This window comes from Micromys minutus, assembly GCF_963924665.1.
Source record: "Micromys minutus genome assembly, chromosome: 1".
Classification (NCBI taxonomy): domain Eukaryota; kingdom Metazoa; phylum Chordata; class Mammalia; order Rodentia; family Muridae; genus Micromys; species Micromys minutus.
In genome coordinates this window covers 75,644,167-75,664,836 of record NC_137969.1, presented here as the reverse complement: position 1 = coordinate 75,664,836, position 20,670 = coordinate 75,644,167, and the positions used below count along the sequence as shown (strand labels likewise).

The window sequence follows — 20,670 nt, the reverse complement described above, 5'->3', positions numbered from 1 at the left end:
ACTAGGGGATTCTGGTTTCTGATTTCTGCAGGTGCTGGGAAGAGCTAGCTGAGGTAGTCCAGAGGAAGAGCCAGGTGAAGTGAAGTGGGTGTGAAGGGAATTTGAGAGCATCCTAAGGTTAAGGGAGCAGCAGGGATAAAGGAAGAAGGGCTGGGATGTCTCATGAAGCCCTGGGTTCAATCCCTGGAACCACCAAGCACGGTGGTGTACGTCTGTAAATTCCCAGGACTCCAGATGAGGATGCAGGAGCATTGCAAAGTCAAGGTTGTCCTTGGCTATATAAGTTCGAGGCCAGCCTGGAATACATGAGGCAGTTGTAGAAGGAACAGAGTGGTAGTGAGCCCTTTCCAACCTGGCCTGGAAAGGCAGGGTGTTTGTGGGGTTGCACTGGGTCCCCAACTTTGAAGTGTTTTTGAGCAGGATTGAGTTGGTTTCTGAGCAGGGACCTGGGGCCAGGAGGGATCCTGGATGAGAGCTAGAGTTAAAAGCTGAGGACAGAGGGCTTCAGGGATGTGATGATGGGGACAGTGAGAGTTAAGTCACCGCTTCCATGGTGTGTAGGGGCAGACTGCATAGTCACCACCTGCCTGCTCCTAGCGGGGCCTTCATGATTGCTCTCAAAGCCATAAACAGCACAGAACAAACACTGAACACTTTCGACCTGTTTTGCAGAAGAGACAGCAGAAAGGATACCTTGCCCGAATTTACAGTCTCTGCCCCAATCCGAATTGGCCAGCATCCGCCAGAGGGCGCTACTGCCACTGGAGATAGGCTGGAAAGCCATAAAGATCTCGGGCAGGGCCAGAAGGAGGGTTTTGTGACATTGGGTCAGTTCTCGGGTCCAGCTGCTGCACACTTACCCAGTGGAGTGAGGTCAGGGTCAGTAACGCACTCTGTTTGCTTGCTTTGTGTGATCTTTCAAATAGGAAGGCTTCCTTCTATGTGACTAACGCATTTTCTTTCCTTCATCACCCTACCCTTCTTATCCAGAGAGTACCGACCACACGTGCTTTGAGTGTGGTGTGATGAACATCAGAAAGGCAGGAGGGGTGAATCTGGAGGGAGGAAATGAAGCAGAATAGCTGAAGCATGCAGGCTGTCTGTCTGGAACGCACATAGCTCAGGCTGGCCTTGAACTCACAATCCTCTTGCCTCGTCAATGTGTGCTACCACACCTAGACCACGCTGAGAGCGAATAGATATTGAGACGATTTTACCCAATCATCGAATTTCTGAGCCCCACATTTAAACCTCCAGGGTCTCTTTCTGTATAAAAAAACCTTAGTTAGCAAGACCTAGGTACCTTTCTGAAGTTTAGAGCTCATAGTTTGTGCAAGGGCTGACTTACAGCTCGGCTTCCAAGTCACCAAAGCCGACTTTCTGTGCTCAGCTGGCAGTTTCATTTTTCTCTTAGTCTCCCTCCCCCATTCTTCCCAGCCTCCTTGGTTACATCTGTTACACTGGTTACATGGTATACATTAGTGCACACTACATCTGGCACATGTGGTTACTTTGGCCATTGCAGGCTGGGCTTCTTCAGGTTGAGTATGTGAGAGAGGTTGTAGGTTGTGGTCTGTGTGAAGTATGGGGGTTGGACCCAGGGCCCCTGTCACGATTGCTTTGGCTACAATCTGTCATAGAGTTGTCCTAAGGAGGGAGGAATGTGCTCTTGGAAACTTGATCATGGCTGACCAGTTTTCTCTCTTGGCACAGAGGCACAGAGCTTTGGTCTGCTGGACCCCAAACTCTGCTACCTGCTAGATGGAATCCTCTTCATCTACGGAGTCATCGTCACGGCCCTGTACCTGAGAGCAAAAGTGGGTTCCCCTGGACTCTGGAGGGAGGATGTGGGTTCCTCCACCAGGAGGATGTGTGGTGGGGCTTTGGCATTGGAGAGTCTCAGGCCTGGGCTATACTTAGGGTCCACGGGCAAGGCAGGAGACAAGCATGCATGCACCGAGGTGGGCAGAGAAGGTGGGTATCTGTCTGTGGCAGACACGGCAGGTCAATGAGCCAAGCGCTAGGTGCATTAGGAAGATCAGTACCGATGCCTGTATGTGAGACTCCCAGGGCTTCTGCTGGCAAACAGACGGTTTATGCTGGGCAGTTAAGGACAAGAAGGTGGAAGACAGACAGCCTCTTCTTAGGGTCTGTTGTTGAGCTGCTAACTGAGGCCATATCAGCTCTTCTCTCCGAGCCTCAGTTTCCCCATCTGTAAATGAGAATGACAGACAGCATTGGATGTCACCTGGTGCCCGAAACCATGGGTTTTGTGGAAAGGACACATCACATGTCTGGGGAAATAGAAGTCTCATCCCTCCAGGGCAGTAGAACCCATTTCCTTTCTGCCATAAGATTTTATTTGAGAAAGTCTTACTTACTTCATGATTTTTTAATTTGGAAGCTATACCGAGACCTGTAAGATTTTCCCATAAAACCTCGCAGTTCCCCTCAGCTTAGGTAACACGTGTGGTTTGCTGTTTGTAGCCCAGCTGTGCCCTATGGCCAGCCCGATGGCCCCTTCGGAGGTGATGCTGAGCCCATTCTCTCTGCTCTATTACAGTTCAGCAGGAGTGCGGATGCTGCTGCCTACCTGCAGGACCCCAGCCAGCTCTACAATGTAAGTCCCCGCTTCTGCAGACCTGCCTGGAAAGCCTGTCTGCAGACCTAGGGAGACTCCGAGGGCAGGCTCAGCTGAAGGTCTGATCCGCAGCTATGGCCTGGCGTCTGGGTGACAAGCCTGTTGAGCGTCAGGTTTCTAATCCTGACTGGGGCGGACTCAGGCCTGCCCCTCAGTGCTGCTGCAAGGATGAGGAGCTTTAAGGATGAGATGCATGGCGTGGCCCTGCCTCTGGAGAACTTCCAGTCATTAGAGATTTGCAAAGGCCACAGCACAGAGGAAAGGGTCCCACAGAAATGCAGTGGGGCTTCAGTCTGTGAGATTCCCCTCTAGGTGCCTCCGTTTCACATGCTGATAAAAATGTCTCATTAGCCTCGTTAGACAGATCAGCACTTGGTGACTTGAGGATTCCCATCATGCACCAGCAATGTAGCAGGTGTTTCCTGAGGCACAAGCTTGAAGTTGAAGCAGTTCACAGCACCTTTTTTTGCCTCTCCTTGGTCCATGCTTTTTTTCCAGAAACTACGTTTACTGGAACTGGAGAAACAGTTAAGGGTGTTTGGTGCTCTTGCAGAGGACCCAGACTTCTCCCCCCCCTCCCGCCCCGCCCCGCCCCCACATGGTGGCTCACAAACATCTGTAACTCAAGCTCTAGGGGATCTGATGCCTCTTTGGCGTGTAGTGCACAGGCATACGTCGGGCACACGTGTGTGTATACATATAACACAAATAAGATGTAAAAACGACATTTACTTTTTATTGTGCTCTCTGTGTGTGTATGTACTGGGGTGCACACATAAAGGTCAGAGGATTTCTCTCCTTTTGCTGTGTGGGTCCTAGAGACTGAACTCAGATCTTTAGGCTGAGAGGCTGGTACCTTTCCCACCTGGATTCCTCACCTTTTCTCCTGTGCTGCCTTTATTTTGAGCCACCAGGTAGGAAACCAACTCCAGTATCAGTTTATCTAGTCCCCATTCTCCTCAAGGTCCTGTTTCCTGTTCTAGGAGCTCAATCTAGGGCGAAGAGAGGAATATGACGTTTTGGACAAGAAGCGGGCTCGGGATCCCGAGATGGGAGGCAAACAGGTAGGGAGAGCCTCTGCTTCTGAGTGCGTGGGCTTCAAGGGAGGGCTGCTCAGAGCAGCGTGGTGGGCACTAGACTCACAGTAACACAGATCGGGCCTGGGACAAGAGGATGACAAAGACCCATTTGCTCTCACCCCTCCCTTTCTTCTTGGTTCCATTCTGCATCCTAAGGAGCCTCAGTGCTTAGACCCCAGCCTTCACCTAGGCTCTGTCCACCTTCCCTCTGCTGCTCCTACACTAACACGTGTTGGCACCAACCGCTCCATAGTGCAGTCCCGATATCAAGATACACACAGACAGGGCCGAGCCTGTGGAGAAGGAACTCTGGATTCTGAACACCCTTTTAGAACATGGCCACATCAGGCTCCAGGTGCCTGTGCCTCATAGGGAGGGAAGGGCCGGGAGACTCCTCTGATGTACAAGAGACCTCTTAATAGCAGGTCTCAGGACAAAATCCCCGGTGGAAAGTTGAGTGCTATTCAAAACTACCCAGTGTCCTCAAAGTCTCTGGTCAGACATGTCCACTTGGCCCTGACCTCTGAGACCTGTGCTGGGTGTGCATTGCTAGAGGGCATCACAAGTTATACAAATCCCCATCCCTATTCCATCCTTCAGCCTCAGCTCTCCTCCACAGGACCGGGGAGGGTATGGGGAAGGGTGAAGAGGGAGAATGCCACTGTGTTCAGTGGCCACTGAGATGTGCTGAGGAGCAGTGACCGGCTGGCACTGCCCTGAATGAGGTAGCCCGGCCTGTCAGTGTCTTAGTTTATAGTGCCTGTGAGGGCGTGAGAGAGCAAGGGGGCGGAGAGACCACCAGCAGACCAAGGCATGGGAAGCGTGTGTGTAGGTATGCATTATCAAGTATGAGCTGCAGAGTTGCTGCCGGGGCCTAAGTGCGGCCTGAGCAAGGCTTGGGGAATATGGAGATCGATAGCTGACCCATAGGAAGAGGCAGTGGGCCAGGCAGCATGAGGTCATTACACTTTCAAGCCTGGATTCTCTCCATCTCATCTCTGCCCCATTCTGTTCCCCAGCAGAGGAGAAGGAACCCCCAGGAAGGCGTGTACAATGTAAGTATGGGAGAGTTCCCCACTCACCCTGGAGAGATGGAAGAGGGTTGGCAGAGGTGCCACTCTCTCTAGGCCAGGCCATGCCTTCCCTTGGTGGTCATGTGGCACCTGCTGGTAGCTTTAGCGCATCCCCTCAAGCTGGGCAGGGTCACATTTCTTTTCCTCTGCTTTTTTCTTGCTGTTGTGTGGGCCCTGAGCCTAGGGGTGGGGAAGCCTCAGGCTACACTGGGCAGGAGTGTGGAGCTGGCTTGTCTCGTGTGATCACCAGGGTGCTGCCCCTTGCCGCTGGTGGTATACCATTGCAATTGGTTGATCCACAATCTGTGGTATCAGCTATAAAGAGATGGCTTGTTCAAACAAGCGACTCTTTGCTCCCCCATGCCCTTATATTCTTCAATCTCCCTGTCTTGATTTACAGTTCTAAATTCCTTTATTTTTCTTCTGCATCTAATGTGAATTGTTCAATGCATAGAACAGGGAAGACTCCAGAGTTGGGCCGAGGAGCATGATATAGAGTTGGGTGTGGGCAGCAATGCTTGTATGTCTTGGAGCACTGGTAACTGGAGCCTGGCATCTCGGGCATCCAGAGGCTTCTGAGGGAAGGCCCTCTCTGTGTTGGCTAAGAAGACGAATGTGTCACCCTTCCCTTCCTGTAGGCGCTGCAGAAAGACAAGATGGCAGAGGCCTACAGTGAGATCAGCACAAAAGGCGAGGTGAGCACCGCTCCTCCTTGATGCCCCAGGTGGGCAGGTTCCTCCTGGCCTTTCGGATATGCCAGCAGGTCTTCCTTTCCCATCTGTTCCTCCTCCAACTAAGAAAAGCCCATGTGACATCTGTGATGCACAAAGGTGCCACTGGACAGTGCATGGGACTGAGGTGTCAGGTCTCAAAGGCAAACCTGGAGCCTGAGCTAAGTGGGCCAAACCTTTTCAAGTAGCATCACTGTTCAGAGTGCCGTTGTGTGCTTACTGCGTGCTGACATGGGGGCCCCGGGAGGAGTGAAAGTGTATGGCCCCTCGTTCGTTAATGATTTCATAAGAATTAAAAAATATCAAGGCTCTGCAGAGCATTGTGTTCTGAATAGGGGGCCCCTGCACAACCAACTGGCCAGCCAGCACGTGTGCTCAGCGCCTTCCATGGGGGAAGATTCAAATTTCCCTCGGGAGGAACAGGATTGAACTGGCTCTACGTCAGACCATCATTATCTTGCTGCCATTCTCAGCCATCCTTTCTGAGGACACAAGAATTTGGAGCAGTGGGATGGTCCATTTATTTCAAGCTTCCAGAAAAATGGTCCAGATCCCAAAGATCTGAGTTGGGCAGAGTGAACTCGGCCCCTATCTGAGCCCGTGTCATCTTTTTCTGCAGAGGCAAAGGTCCGGCTAGTGGTCTCAGGACCCTCCTCCACCAGGGAGAGAGATGCTGCTTAGGAAACAATCGCTTGAATAGGGGCAATTGAGCAAGAGTGCGACTACTTACTATCTCCCTCTCTAATCTTTCAGAGGCGGAGAGGCAAAGGGCATGATGGTCTCTACCAGGTGAGAGCTGCTGGTGCCCTTCCTGGGCAGTGCTAACCCGGGGTAAAGCTGAAGCTACCGTAGTTTGCTTGCTGGTGGCATCAGCCTTTGTCAACAGCCAGGGAGAGCAAACCGAAGGCACCTAAGCAGACCGAAGGTCACTTCCTTGCCATTATGGCTCTATAGCTTGGTTAGGAAGGCTACATGCCATTTGGGTATAGTAGACAATGGTAGCTATCTAGGGAGTGTGAAGGGAGCCCCAAGAGGTGTAGGCAGAAATGGGTAAAGGGCCCTCCACAGGTGATTGTCTACTGGGTTAGCTTAGCTCTGCCCCCCAATCTCAAGACCTAAGTCTTAATAATAAGTGGGCAGAAAGATCGAAGGAAAAAAAAAGGCCGCTTCAAAAGGAAAATGTCATTGTAATCAGGTGCCTGGTTTATGGAAATTAGTGCAAGCAATTATGCAAACTGTGTGCAGAGAACCTACTTTTCTAAAAAGGGATCCCCAGTGGCTTCATCTTTCTTGCTGCTGTGTTTGCCTGAGTTTAGTAATATTCAAAGCTGCTTACTGGCAGCTGCAGGAGGCTGCCTTTCTAGTCCCTGGAATAGGGAGGGAGAGGCTTTCCAGCCAGACTAGTGCCTGCTTTGCCTGAACATATCATAGCGGCCACAGCCAGATAGAGTGAGGTCAAAGAGGGACCACATTCCCTGCGACTAGTCCAGATTTTCTGTGGTCCAGGTAGCAGACTGTCTGGCACCTCCCAGACCCCAGCTCAGTGTGTGACACGAGGACGCCACTTTCCTCTTTGGTTAGATGGGAATCTGAGGCGCTCTGTGCTGCAGGGCGTTAGTATCTGAGATAAAGCAGGGAGAACCTGGCTAGGGGACAAGGCATTCTCACCTGTGACACGAATGAAGGGATCTGAATGAAGGGATCTTCGTGGGCTCCTGAAGGGACCATGGATGAGCTACAAGTGTAAATTTGTGCCTGTGGGCTCTTGCTCACTCTTCTGTGATTTGCCTTCACCAGGGTCTCAGCACTGCCACCAAGGACACCTATGATGCCCTGCATATGCAGACCCTGCCCCCTCGCTAACAGCCAGGGGATTTCTCACAGGCTTCACCTGCTGATGTCACTTGTGAAGGACAGAGGACAAAGCATTTACAACTCAGTTTAATTTCACAGCCACCGTTTCATGAAGAGGATGTGCCTCCCACTTATCACATTTGTCTTATCCAGTTCCAAAGCACTGTACATGGAATGTCACCCCTGGACTCTCTAAAGGGGGAGCTCCCCTTGCTCACACCCCAGGCCTATTTTTGGGTCTTCTGGCAGGTCCCTCTCTGCAGAGCCCAGCCCTAGCCAGGAGTTGGGGGTGGGGCATTAGCACTCTCCCTCTTGTAGCTAGCTGAGCTCAGTTGGCTTTGTAAAGTCCCCAGAGAAGTCCTGGGTACTGTGTGTATTGTTCCATTGGTATTGACTTGCTTCACTCTTGCTGTAAATTTGGCTTCTGCTGTCATCCTTCCCAGCATCAAGGTAACACCACGAAAGGCAAAGAGGCAGATACTGTAACAAGGGGTCTCTTTCCATCAAAGGTACCTTCCACATCTCCCAACCATTGTGCCAGGCACCCCAGGAATGCTAGGATGTCTTACCTTCATGGAGACCATGCTTTTAGAGTACAAATAATTTCTGTACAAACTGGCACAGAAAACAGAATGTCATTACCAATGATGACAAGGGGATGAGAGAAAAGGGAGCAAGTCCTGCCTTCTTCCAGGAACTCGGTTCATTCTGTCAAGTGGCAGGAAGACCCAGACCTCCCAGGTCTGCAGTGCTCCCACAGTAATGGCGCAATGACAGTCAGTGGACAGCACCGTCAATGTGTAATTAAATCACCTATGACTGTGGATGGGGAACCCTCTGATTTCCTGTGTTTTAATTTATACTGGTTTGCTATTTTGCATAATAAATGCTTTGCTAAAAATGACATTTGAAGCCTTATTTCAGTGGTGAAGCCTGGGGTAATAATGCAGACAGGAAAGCAGAAGGCTGCCTCAGTAGGAAGTGATAAATTAGATTCAGTTAGGAATGGGCAGGTGGGTACCAGTACATGAAGCCATCCTGAAAGCTCCCTTTAAAGCATGAGGTAGTGCCTGTGTAGGATTCGGCATGTGGCTGGTGGTCATGCCACCAGACAGGGAGATGTCTGATGAAATACCGACCTGGCCTGATGAATGAACCAGAAGGGTATGGTAGAACCTCACTGTGACTGCAGTAAAATGTGGCAGTAATACCGAGCAGAGCATCCAGGAGTGCCCAGTATTTGCCACAGCACTCATGTAGGGATGGGGAGTGGATGGCAGTATTTTTAGGTCAGCTTCCCTCACCAAAAATGACCTTTCCCTTAGTAGTACCTTCTCTAAGTAGAACATCTCTACTTCAGAGTTCCCAGTTCATCAGGCCCAACAAATAATGGACAAAAGGCTAACATTTGTACACTGGCTTTTTAAAAACAGAAACCAAAGGCTATTTATTAAAAGGCCATGAAAATTAGCGATTCCAACAATACTACCAGCACATCTAGAAAGGCCTTCTATGTGTAACCATCTTACAGGGGCTGTTCATTCACTTTAAAGCCTGAGGCTGGGAACTTTACACAGAGTGCACCTAATATCGAGGCCTGTTCTAGGCCTCATTTTAATATCGGCTAAGTAGACATGGCTAGAAAATAGAAATCTGACCCAGTTCTGCTATGAACATGTCTCTTAGGCAAAGGGGAGAGCTAGCAGTGAGCCATAGTAACTATGGAGAAAGCAAACTTGGCAAGAACTGAACAGATGTGCTCACAGAATCACATTTGGGGAACCAGAGTTCCTGGGGAGTTGCTGGACAGCCTGAGGCCTGGCAGTGAACTGTCCATAGCATGGCTAGTCTCATTCTAGATACGACTAGCTGTAAGATCTGCAGTCCTATCAATTGTTTTAGAGGGTTTCAAGCATGTTAAACATAAACAGTCCTATTTCATGGTTATAAATGTAAAGACATTTGTGAAAGAAAAAGAAAAGGGCTAGGGAGAGGCTTAGTGGTTGATCACACGTTGCTCTGGTCTTTGGAATGAGAGAAAGCTTTTTACAGAGAGCCAGGGCAAAGGCTGATCACCAATCCCGTGGGGGGAGCTCTGCTTCCCATGGGGTCCCAGAAGCAGCTAGAATGCAGCTACTTTCTAAAGGAGGTTGGGAGGGTCAGCCTCACCTCTTAGTCCTAATTATGCAAGAAGGTGGGGTATCTTTATGGAAGAGGATGTTAAACTTTTGACATTACTTACAAAATAACTCCATAGATTTACATGTAAGACATAAGTATTTAGAAGGGAAAAGGAAGAATTTAATTTGACTTGTGAGCGAAGAGAGAGTCCGCATGTCTTTTGGCTTTGACACTTTGTCACTTTGAGATGTGTTTTTGTTAGTACATGCCTGTCATAGGCACTTCCCAAAGTTCTCCAAAAGATCAAGACTTCTCTCTGGGGAATTCTAGGATTGTACTTTTCTTATGACATCAGAGAGCTACAGAAATCACCAGATGAAAACTGTCCAGAAGGCAGGACCCAGGGCCCATCTGGAATGTGCCACCTTCAAAGGATACTCTCCCACCATTCCTGGTTCAGGGCCTGGTAAGAAACGCTGGAGGTTCCTGAGCCTGTCAGACAAACAACTGAGCCCAGAGAGTTGTTCAACCCCAGTCAGCAGCCACACACACAGTGAGCTGGGAGCTCTGTGGAGTTCCCTGCAGGATCATCAAGGGCCTTTGTGTTTGATCATACAAAGCAGTCAGCTCTGAAGGAGACAGTAGTCAACTCAGGGTTCCACTAAACCCAACTGACAGTCTGGAGAAGGGAGAAACAGTGGCCACAGCTCGCTGAGGGAGCCAGAAGAGGTGTAACACTAAGGTGCTTAGACTTGGAGACTCATAGGAAGACCTGTGGAGAGAAATGCTTTCGAGGGCCTGTGTAAAGATCTGTGCAAATGCTTGGGTAAAGCACCAGAACACCAAGGCAGCAACCTCACAGAGACACAGACAATGTGAAAACACTTGGAAAATGGTTTAATGTTTTACAACAGAAATTGAAACTGTACAGTTACAGTAAGTTTAATATATATAAAAAATTACAGCAGACAAATGCATCTACATAAAACCCACCATTTCATTCTGATTCACTGGCACCCACACAATCTCTCCCAAGCCCTAGCCCCTCTGGCAGCTCCCGGAGGGGAAATCACAAAAGGGCACTTTAAAAGAGACAGCACTGCTCAGTCACCACTTCCCAGGCCTCTGGAGCTATCAGCTAATCCCAGTAAGTAGAACTGTTTGGGTTTCATGTTTTCCAAACCAAGAAAGACAGATAACGAGGGCCAGTGCTCCGAGTTATCAGCTGAATCGTATAAAATACCCCACTGAAGGGGAAATGGCTACAGACACTCTGGGGCAGTGAGGCCACACAATGGCCACCCAGACTGCAATGTCATACGAAGGAGAAATGTACGAGGACACCCGACAGACTACTCAGGAATCGCCACTACCTCATTAAAGCTGCAGGGCAATTCTGGAAAGAATCATGTACATCATATTGTAAGTTTCCACAAAGAAGAACTCAAAAACTCACATTTTAAAATACATAAAATAACATATTTTGGGAGGCCAAGGTGCCAGTTCCCTTGTGTTCCTCCCTTGACAACAGTGGAAAAACACCCCTGAATCAATATTAATTAAAGAAAAAAAAAAAAAAAAAGGAAAAAAACAAACAAGTGGGGAAGTTAAGATATTTAAAGACAGAAACAAACATCTTAAAAAACCACAATCACCGTCTCTTTAAGCCAGACCCCAGCTGGACAGTGGACAATGACCCACACTCAGGTGGACACTGTGGAGATTGTTACTGAACAGTACGTACACTCAGAACCTCTCGTTTTTATTATGAACACCTAGGCAGTGAAAACTGTTATGTTAATACATAGACACACCCAAAACATACAAAAATACTATTATTTCAAACTACCAAGAATAGGACAGCGCAATTATTTCATGCTATGACTTTAAGAGCATTACACTGAAACAAACAAGAAGTTAAACAACATTTTTTTAATATCCTGGAAATATACCAAAATATACATCTAAGCTTTGGAATTACTGAGGTTAGACTAATGCAAGTGCCGGGTAATCGTACTTAACACACAAGTCTAAGGTTCTGCAGGAAAGAATTGTCTTTGGTATCTGCATCAGGCTAGTATTAGTAACATTTGGATTTTGCTTTGGGATAGAGCTTGTAGGACCCTAGAACCAACCCCCCTCCCCCAGTCAACTGAGATTAAAAAGATCCATGTAAAAATTTCCTTCATTTGCAACCCCCAACCCACCCCCCACAAGTTAAAAAGTCACAGGCATCTTACCTAGCACAAAGTTATGAAATACAATGCATAGTTGCACAGTGGTGCTGCAAAAGGAAACAAAACTAGAAACAAGATAAAGAAAAGTTTGATAATTGTTCTCCATGTTTCCTCACAAACAGGACAGCTACTTCCAAGCAGTTCCAGTAACAGAAAAGAGAAAGAAGGCTCAGAAGGGCCCTTGGGTTGAGACCCCACCCCAAAGGTGAAAGCACCTAGCAGAGTAGCCAATCCTGTGCCAGCATCTTCAGCTTCCCCACTCTGTGGAGTCCATGGCCACCCTGTAGCAGTTCCTAGCTCTAAGGCCCTGTGCTAAGCTCTGGTGCTGACCCTGGCTGCTGTTACATGAGTTGTGGTGGTGATGATGGGATTTTGGCTTTTGTTTTGAAAAATCTGATGTTCCAATTTCTTTCATGCATGCTCTGCTCACAAGTGAGCAAGGACCAAAACTCCTGAGCATGCATCTGAATGAATCCCTCAACTTAGAAAAAGGACTTGCTTGCCCTTCTGAACTGGCCAGAGGTGTCCCCACCTACCCTTGGGCATGCCTCCAAGTGCCAGGACGCCACAGACTGGATTGAGGCCAAAGACTTCCCTTTTCTTTGGTTTTTTTGTTTGTTTTGAGTTTATACAATCATTAAGAAATCTTTGGTTTTGGCTGGAAATGGAAAAACAAAACAAAACAAAGAAACCACCCTCCCCTGGCTTCCAGCAGCAGTGTTATGACCTGACCTGGCTAGGCTTTCCCTCCCCAGCTCTGAGGGTGGGAATTGCAAGTTAAGAACTACATTCAAAGAAAACGTTGTAAGGGCTAGAGAAGCAGCTTCCAGAAAGCCCGCCGGATATAAGATTGTCAAATAATAATAATTATTATAATAATATTAGTAATAAACTTAAATATTTGGATTTTTTTTTTTTTGGTCATGTCACATAGGAAACAAGTGAAATGTGTAGCTATGTGAAAAGTTAGCGTAAATGAACCTTTGGTGTCCTTTCTACCAAGTCCTGGCAATGAGCAGAACCCCATGGCTTCAGAGGGGAAAGGTTAGCCTTGACCCCACTTGGAAAAGGCAAGGACAGAAGCAGATATTCAGCAGTTAGAAATCCGGGGCAGATGGGGAGAGGGGAGCTGGCAGTCCTTGAAGGCAAGGTGGTGGAGGAAACATGGTAAGAGACCTGTGAAGATCCCTAGCAACAAAAACAAACAGGAGATTGCAATTTGCCCTCAGTTTGTAGTAGCTTAAAAGCAGAGACATTCAGAGGCTTTGGGGTAGAGAAGATGGGGGAGGGGCAGTCCCACCCCAGGCCACAGGTCTTATGATGCTATAGGCCAGAGTTTAATGTTGCTGAGAAGAGGGAGGGCAGACTTGGCAACTCTGTAGGGTTGAGAAGAAGTTAAAGAAAGTTACTCAGAGTTAGAAGTGAGGTATACAACAGCTCCTGGACAGGTGGTGGGCAGAAACCCCACTCTTACTCACCTAGCCTTCACTACCACATATGAGAGCAATAGCTGAGGGCCATTCTAGGGACAGGGCACTTCCCTCAGTGAACCCTCCTGTGGACTGAATAATGCACACATTCCCATGGAAGCAGAGGTAAGGAGTAGGAAGAAGTCTTTCTGTTTACCATTTATATTGTAGAAAGTCAATGCAATATGGTCAGAGTCTTGTTGAACATACTACCCCCGACTACCACACTGTTTGCAACTTTAAACCTAACCAGGCTAGCACTAACTAGTTCACTTTACTCTTATAAAACAGGTGCCTTCTGTGGACTCATGTAAGATCCTAAGACACATCTCCCCCAGCCACCCTACCACAGTGCTCCTTAGAGACACTGCCATATCAGTCTGGGAACATGCATTTTGTTTCCTCCTGTAATTCTCAGACGCAGACTCTCAAGGTTGGATGGGCATTGACTGTCCACTTTTCTCTACCCAGATCACATAAGGAGCTCCCATGCAGATGCTTCCCTGTTGAAACTGCACCATCAGCTGCCTGCAGACCTTGGGATGCAGCGATAGAGGTCAATACCACTACCAATTTAGGAAAGAAGCTTGAAGCTGCTTTTGTGAGGTTGTGGCTGTTGCAGTGCTGAGCAAGTAAAGAAAACATGAGAAAACTTTGCAGCAGACCTCAGCTCCTCCCCTCTCCCAATAAATTAGTTTGTTTTTCTTATCTTTCTGACAGTGTTCAGGATTTGAACCAGAACATGGCAAGGGTGGTGAAGTCCTGTGCAGCGTGGGCAGACCCAGGGATGCAGAAGGATCATAAAGTGTTTCCCTTCCTGAACCTGGGAGCATCACTTTTACAGCTGAAATGATGTTCATGATGCACACATTTTTCTCCCACAGCATTTCTTTCGTGCTTATTTTCAATATCCCTATTACCATACAAACCTACCTAATGCTTTATAAAAAACCACACAGCACTAACACTACTTTATATAATGTCAGAATGATAACAAGTAAAGCTTTCATGAACTTCAGCAACCTGATCATGTTGGTCTTCCCTCTCTCTCCCTGTCTGTGTTTATCAACAGTATGCCTACACAATGAACTTAACTTCCCAGCAGCCATATCCTAAAAACACTGGAGCAAAACAGCTCTACAGGAGAGTAAGAGAGCAACATTTAGCTGGAGTCTGCTCTTCATAACTAAACTGTGACTGTCATCCTAACAGGTTGGATGGGCTAGTTTTGTTTGTATGAATTAGAGAAACGTAAATAAAACTTCTACTACTATTTTTTGCACTCCCAAGTTTCTTTCTCAGCAAGAACACCAATATTTTGCTGAGCAATTCTATCAATCTTTACAGAGCAGCAGGGGGAACAAAAATCAATCTCTTCCCAAAGCCAGAGTAACCAAACATGCCTCTTCCAAAAAGTGAGGCAGGAGTGAGGACCAGGGAAGGACAGAGACTGGACGAAGCTCTTCCCAACTTCAGCGCTTTGCTCTATCACCTCTGAATGTCTGGGAAGCTTATGGATAAGCAATGAATGGTACAACAGTGTCTTTGGTATCAAAATCAAATCCCACTCAAGTTCTGTGAGATGGGACACATAAAAAAAAATTAGTTCTTGAGTTAAAAGTTTATATTAGAATTCAGGGAGCCAAGAAAATATGTCCCAGAATGAGGGCAGAAAGGTTTTCTAAAAATTTTTTCAAAACTAAACCAACATAATTTCTCATTCACATTTCCCACAAGAAAGAGCAACTCTTCTTCCATCTCATCACCCAGTCCTTAAATGCCCCACCTTATTACAGGCGCCAAGTGTGTGGTTAGCTTTCAACTTCTTGGCTTGGTTTTCTTTTGTTTGTGTTTTGGTCTAGACAAAATTATCCTTGGTATAAGAAAAGAAAATAAAGTTTTAAAAATGTTGGGCTACTACTAGCACAGCATTAACTAACACGACAAAAGGTGATCCATTTCAACTTAATTTTCCTAGATCATGACATATCACTCACCTCTCCATCCCTCAGGTACACATCCATAACTGTCTCTTTTCATCTGCACACCTGGTCATGTGCGCGATTCCTTTGCCTAAGCTTTAGCTATGTACAGAGGTAATGGATCATCAGGAGAGTCTGGCAGGTCTTGGGGAGAGGGCATGGCAGCCACAGACAGGAAGGGTTGTAAACCTGCCCCTGGGCAACCGAAACCTAAGGGAGACCCCACTTATCACCTGCACGATTCATATGCACTGTGCTGCATATCAGATCATAGAGAGGCCTCAAATCCCCAACCTATTCATAGGGAATATCAAGTTTCCTTTGGCAAGACAGATATAAAGAAAAACAAATACACACAAGCAATATTTTTGTTCTAACATAATCAATTTCTCCTTTCTCCCAACCCAACCCTCCCTAACTCTATAAACAGGATCCCAAATACATACAGCATCAATCATGTTTATCAATCATAATAAACATTAGTTCAGCTAAATACTACAGCTAGAATTATTTCCACTATTTATAAAGATTTTTTTCTTATACTTATTTGGTTTTTCAGTCTAAAACCAGTTCTGTAACAATGCTAAGCTATGCTGAGGTATTTTATGAAGGTGCCAGAAGCTATTACCCACGAGCATTATTCTCACAGATTAAAGTACCACCATTCAAAGGAAAAGGGGAAGGAAAAGAGGCAGAGAGATCAGATCACTGAGTCGACACTTGATACTCAAGGTTACTGCTTCTAGCAGAGACCAAGAGCAGAAGAGTCACACTCAAGATTGGTTTACTGGTTCATGACTAGAAAGATGGTCAGAAGAAACCCTAGTTCACAAATCAGATCACATACTGGGTATGAACTGGACAATTTCTGAGGAAAATGTTAGAACCTTACACTTACTCTCCATAGATGAAGAGGATGAGGCAAAGAGCAGTCCCCCAACCTTTAATAATGAAAATAACTGATTTCCACCTTTTCTATTTATCCTTGTGTATACATTGTGGTGCCACCCATGCAAACCTGTGGGGAACAGTGTCTTATTTTCAGAGGAATGGCAAAGAAAAATTATTTTTCTTCCTCAAAATCAAAAATATTAAGAAAGCCTTATTTTTATAAGTATCTGAAAATGTCTTCAAAATAGTCATGGATCTCTTTATATTAATAATATAACATGGTAAATGCTGGTCATACCCGCAAATAAAAGTAAAATCATAACAGTTATAAATAAATTATTACATCAATTTCTGCCCACTTGGATAATTATGGGTTTCAGGTCTTTTAAGTATTTTCCTTACATTAGTTCTGGTAATCTTGAAGAGTTTGAGGAATAAGTACACTTTATGTTCATCAACTTCAGAAGCCAATTTAAAGTTTCTGTTCAAGCTCTCTTGCTGAGTTGCTGAGGCCCTTCTTTCTTATTACCAAGTGCTCAGGTCATAGACTGGTCTGCGAGTTCCTCAGGGCCAGGGCCAACCCAGGCTGCTAGCAGGAAACTGTCTTCTGCACACTAGGGCAGCATTTCTCCCACAGGAAATAGATGTTCTTTGCCTTCCTAGTTCAATGACCTTATTCTCTCCTGGTCAAGAAAGATGTGTGAGGATGACATGGCTTAGAAGAACTTCAGACTAGGAACTATAGTATCTTTTCCTAACATAATATCCCTATATTTACACATGTACCTGGCATTTCCAGCAAGTTAAATGTTAATGACTGAGCTGAACTGAAATATTGTCAAGCAAAAACCTGTGCTTCTGGATAGTGAAGAGATTATTTCCCCTATCTTTCTAATAATTGAAGGATAGATAATACACACAATAATATTAGAGAGGTATAATTGTGCTTTTTCCCTAAAACAAATAAATGATGATGTAGAACATATTGGCAAGATCACACCCAAAACCTCTTAATTGATATTATCCCTTTAAAAAATTTCTAGTAAAGCTTATGAAATATAAATAGGCTGGTCCTACACAAGATGAAAGCCGGATTCCTTTGGTTCCATTTTAGAGTAACAAGTTACAAAAACAGAATGGTGCTGACCTTTCTGACAACAGATAAAAGGAAGTAAATGGATAGGAATAATGTTTCCTCATTTTATGGAGCTGCCTATAGGGCTTCAGAGACATTCAAGGTAACTGAGCACTTTACTATTCCTAGAACAGTAATACTGCTCTTGTGAGAAGCCTTATAGATTTTTCTGTTGTCATTCAGATTTACACAGGAAATAAATAGTTTATGCCAAACTGCATTGCTTAAACAGGATTAAACAATTACATTCACTACTCTCTAGGGAGGACCCATTATCACAGGCAAATATAGTATCCCCAAAAATGTATTTAAAATTAGTCTTTGGCTTTACTATGTGTTAACTAAATTTAGGGATGAAATAAAGCAAGCATAAATATCAAGGGAAAGAAAAGAAAAATGAAATAACAGGTTGTAACAACCTTTCTGGAAATGCAGAAACTTAACTGCATGTGTCTTTTAGTCAAGTGACCCTTTAGTTTCTATACTCTCTCATAAAAGGCAGCTCAAAGTTTTAAGTCTGAGTACTTTAGCTTAGAAGATAGTTGTCAGTTTAAAAAGCATTTGAAATCATTAATAAAAAAATGGTATCAGGTAAAAACTAGCCAAGGGTTTGTGTATAGTAGGATTAACACAACATTTAAAGATGGTGATGGAAGCTATTTTAGCCTGAACACCCACCAGAGAGTTTTAGTAGTGTTTCATGTACATATATGTATAAAGTACCTTTCATTTTACAACTTAATTTTAAACACATGAAAAAGGGGAGGAAAAATTAAAGATATCTTTATCTAAAAATCCTTTTCTTCTCCATACAGTATGTAAGCTGGTTTTAAAGTCTATCCTCAAAAATGAATTACATAAAAAGGCAGCAATCCTTCCTCAAACCCACTAGAGACTACAGACTGAGGAGGGACTGACAACCACTGGGCTGAAACTTAAAACTTAGTATCATTTTTAAAAATCAAAGTCTGTAGAGGACTCTTATTTGGGAAAGGACTCTTTTAACCACATAGGACGAAACAAACAGTCTTTCTCTATTTTCCTTAATCCCTGGGCCAGAGCCCCTTGGGACTCTCTACTTGCTTTGGTAGTAATTTTGGAACTTAATGCTGTAACTTCTAATCTGTCTGGTGAGTACTCAGCATTTCTCTCCCTGAATTCTTCCTCCTAACCTCATCACTCCCAAGGGAGGGACTCTCTGCTAGGGGCAGAAACAGTATCGACAGGCCTAAAACCACATTTATAGACTAAGATTAGAGTGTTAAGTCAAGACAAAAACATTAAATTAACAAGAGAGAAAAGGCCGGTGGGGAGGGGAGAAGTAGTAACTGACACACCATCCTATTTACACACTGACTTAAACAAACTAGCTAAAATCAAGGTAATGTCTGCCCAGAGGATATTACAATTCACCAACATAAAAGATTAAAAACAAGCAGCAATTTTCACATAAAATTAATCAAGAAGATGAGTTAAGGAATTGTCAGTAGCATCTATCTTCTCAATGTGTTTGAACTGCACAGTATAACTAGTCCATTAGTACAGCAGCTTGCTAAAAATTGACTTTGGTTCAAGCTTAGTTTAAAAAACAGAACAAAACAAAACACCCACATCATACAAACTAGGTGGACGAGCATCTGCTAGTTTCCCTGCTGGCAGTTCACTGATTTTTGAAGGGATTTTAGGAAAAGCTAAGGGTAAAAAATTATTCAGGGGTCAAAATTAAATACCATGGGAAATAACCAAAAGGAACAACAACAAAAAAATTTAAAGGGGACCAAAATTTTTATGACCTTTAATATTAATATGGCCTTCTCCCAACTGAAAAACAACAACAAAAGGTACACATTTGTGTCTGTACTGCCTCTCTGAATTTCTCTCTGCAGAGAAACAAATGCACAGAATCCAAGTTTCCTGTAGCATGAGCAAAGCAATCAGAAGGAGAGTCACTCCCAGCTCAAAGTACAGATCACCAGGAACTGAATGAAGCAAGTGCCTCAGACAACAAATGGGAACTTAGAGCTCCACTGCAGTGACCTAGTCATTTGTGAAAATTCTGGTGGAGATAGTATAATAACAGGACATTGGCAAATGGGGGAATTTAATCTCTAAATTACCCTCATCCATCTTCATCCATTTTCACAAGCTCTTCCTTTGCAATGGGCTCATTTATGTGGTCTAGAAATACCCTGAAAACAATTACAGGAGCAAATCACTGTTTTAGATCAAATGGAGATGTGTGTCGTTATCAGATCTACCTAGCAGGGGCCTAACAAACCAAGAGACACTTGAGGCTGTGAAATTCCTGCTCAGCATATCTCTGAGGTTCTACAGATCCCTTGGCCCAGTCAAGAAAGGGCTTTGTCAGTCAGAGAACTGAGGAAAATCTCAGGCTTGGAAAAACTTGTGACCCACTCAGTGGATAGGAAGTCTGTGACTCTCTAGAGGTGGCAAACTCAGGCTCTTCTTATTCACCTCTCTGGGATCCCAATTAGTATCAAACAGTCCAACACAACTGCTTTAGGAAATAAGGGAGAGAACTGTTGCCCAATTTTGGTCCATCAATTTGATTCTGACCAAGTAAATAAAAGAAAATTTGAATGAACAATTTTTGTAAAATGAAAAAAACAAACAAGCAAACAAACAAACACTAACAGTAGGAACATTTTTTTTTTTTTTTAAAAAGAGATAAGAAATTAGGAGAGCCACCAAGTCAGGTGTCTGTAGTAGTCTTCGCTCTTCGGAACCAAACCCTGCCCTGCAACAGCCACAGCTGTTCCCATGGGAAGTAGAAGAAAGCATCACTGTTGCACCACAGGGTTTGGGCCTCAGGGCTGCTCAATGATTTGGGGGGTGAGTGAGAGCTACAGTTCAGCAGGAATTCCTTCCTACACAGAAGTGCTCCAAAGGCACCACCTGATGGGGGAGGGGTGTGTGTGAAGCAGGAGTGTTTGCACACACTGCCTTCAGCTTCTGCACCAAGCCTCTTGCATAAGTGGCAAAAGAAAATCATTTTCTAGCACCTCTGTAAGAGTCATCAAGGATAAGGAAACCAGCAAGAACATTCCCAGAAGTTAAGAGCGTTAAGTCTCCCCTTATCCCAAAACCCTCCCTCCCCACAGTGTGGGAGCTCACTGAAATAGGATCCAGGAGCAAGAGATAAACATGTTCAATATATATATATATATATATAAGCAATAACAGAGATACAGTAATACAGGCCTGCCTAAATTGTACCAGTTAAGAAAGGAACCCCCAACACAATTAATACGATTATAAACACCTTGTTATGACTTAATGGCCTGTACAACAGACCTATAAAAATGATTCTTTTTAAAGAAAAAAAATAAACTCAAAACAAAACAACAACAACAAAAAAAAATCCAAAAAGAAAAAGAACCCCTTCCTCCCCTGGAACTGGTAACCCACCTTAGCTTGTCACCATGACTGCTGGGAA

At 45.1% G+C, this 20,670-nt stretch overlaps 1 protein-coding gene across 1 annotated transcript in view; it reads left to right on the top strand.

Moving 5' to 3' along the window:
- Positions 1–7,387, top strand: part of CD247 (CD247 molecule) — a gene marked incomplete at both ends in the record, with an annotated part of 70,332 nt that extends 62,945 nt beyond the window's left edge. The window contains 7 exons of the mRNA XM_080908848.1: positions 1,714–1,817; positions 2,564–2,620; positions 3,625–3,705; positions 4,740–4,775; positions 5,432–5,488; positions 6,278–6,313; positions 7,322–7,387. Coding sequence (XP_080764974.1) covers positions 1,714–1,817; positions 2,564–2,620; positions 3,625–3,705; positions 4,740–4,775; positions 5,432–5,488; positions 6,278–6,313; positions 7,322–7,387 — 437 coding nt within the window. The remainder of the gene's footprint in view (positions 1–1,713; positions 1,818–2,563; positions 2,621–3,624; positions 3,706–4,739; positions 4,776–5,431; positions 5,489–6,277; positions 6,314–7,321) is intronic.
- Positions 7,388–20,670: the final 13,283 nt, after the last annotated feature.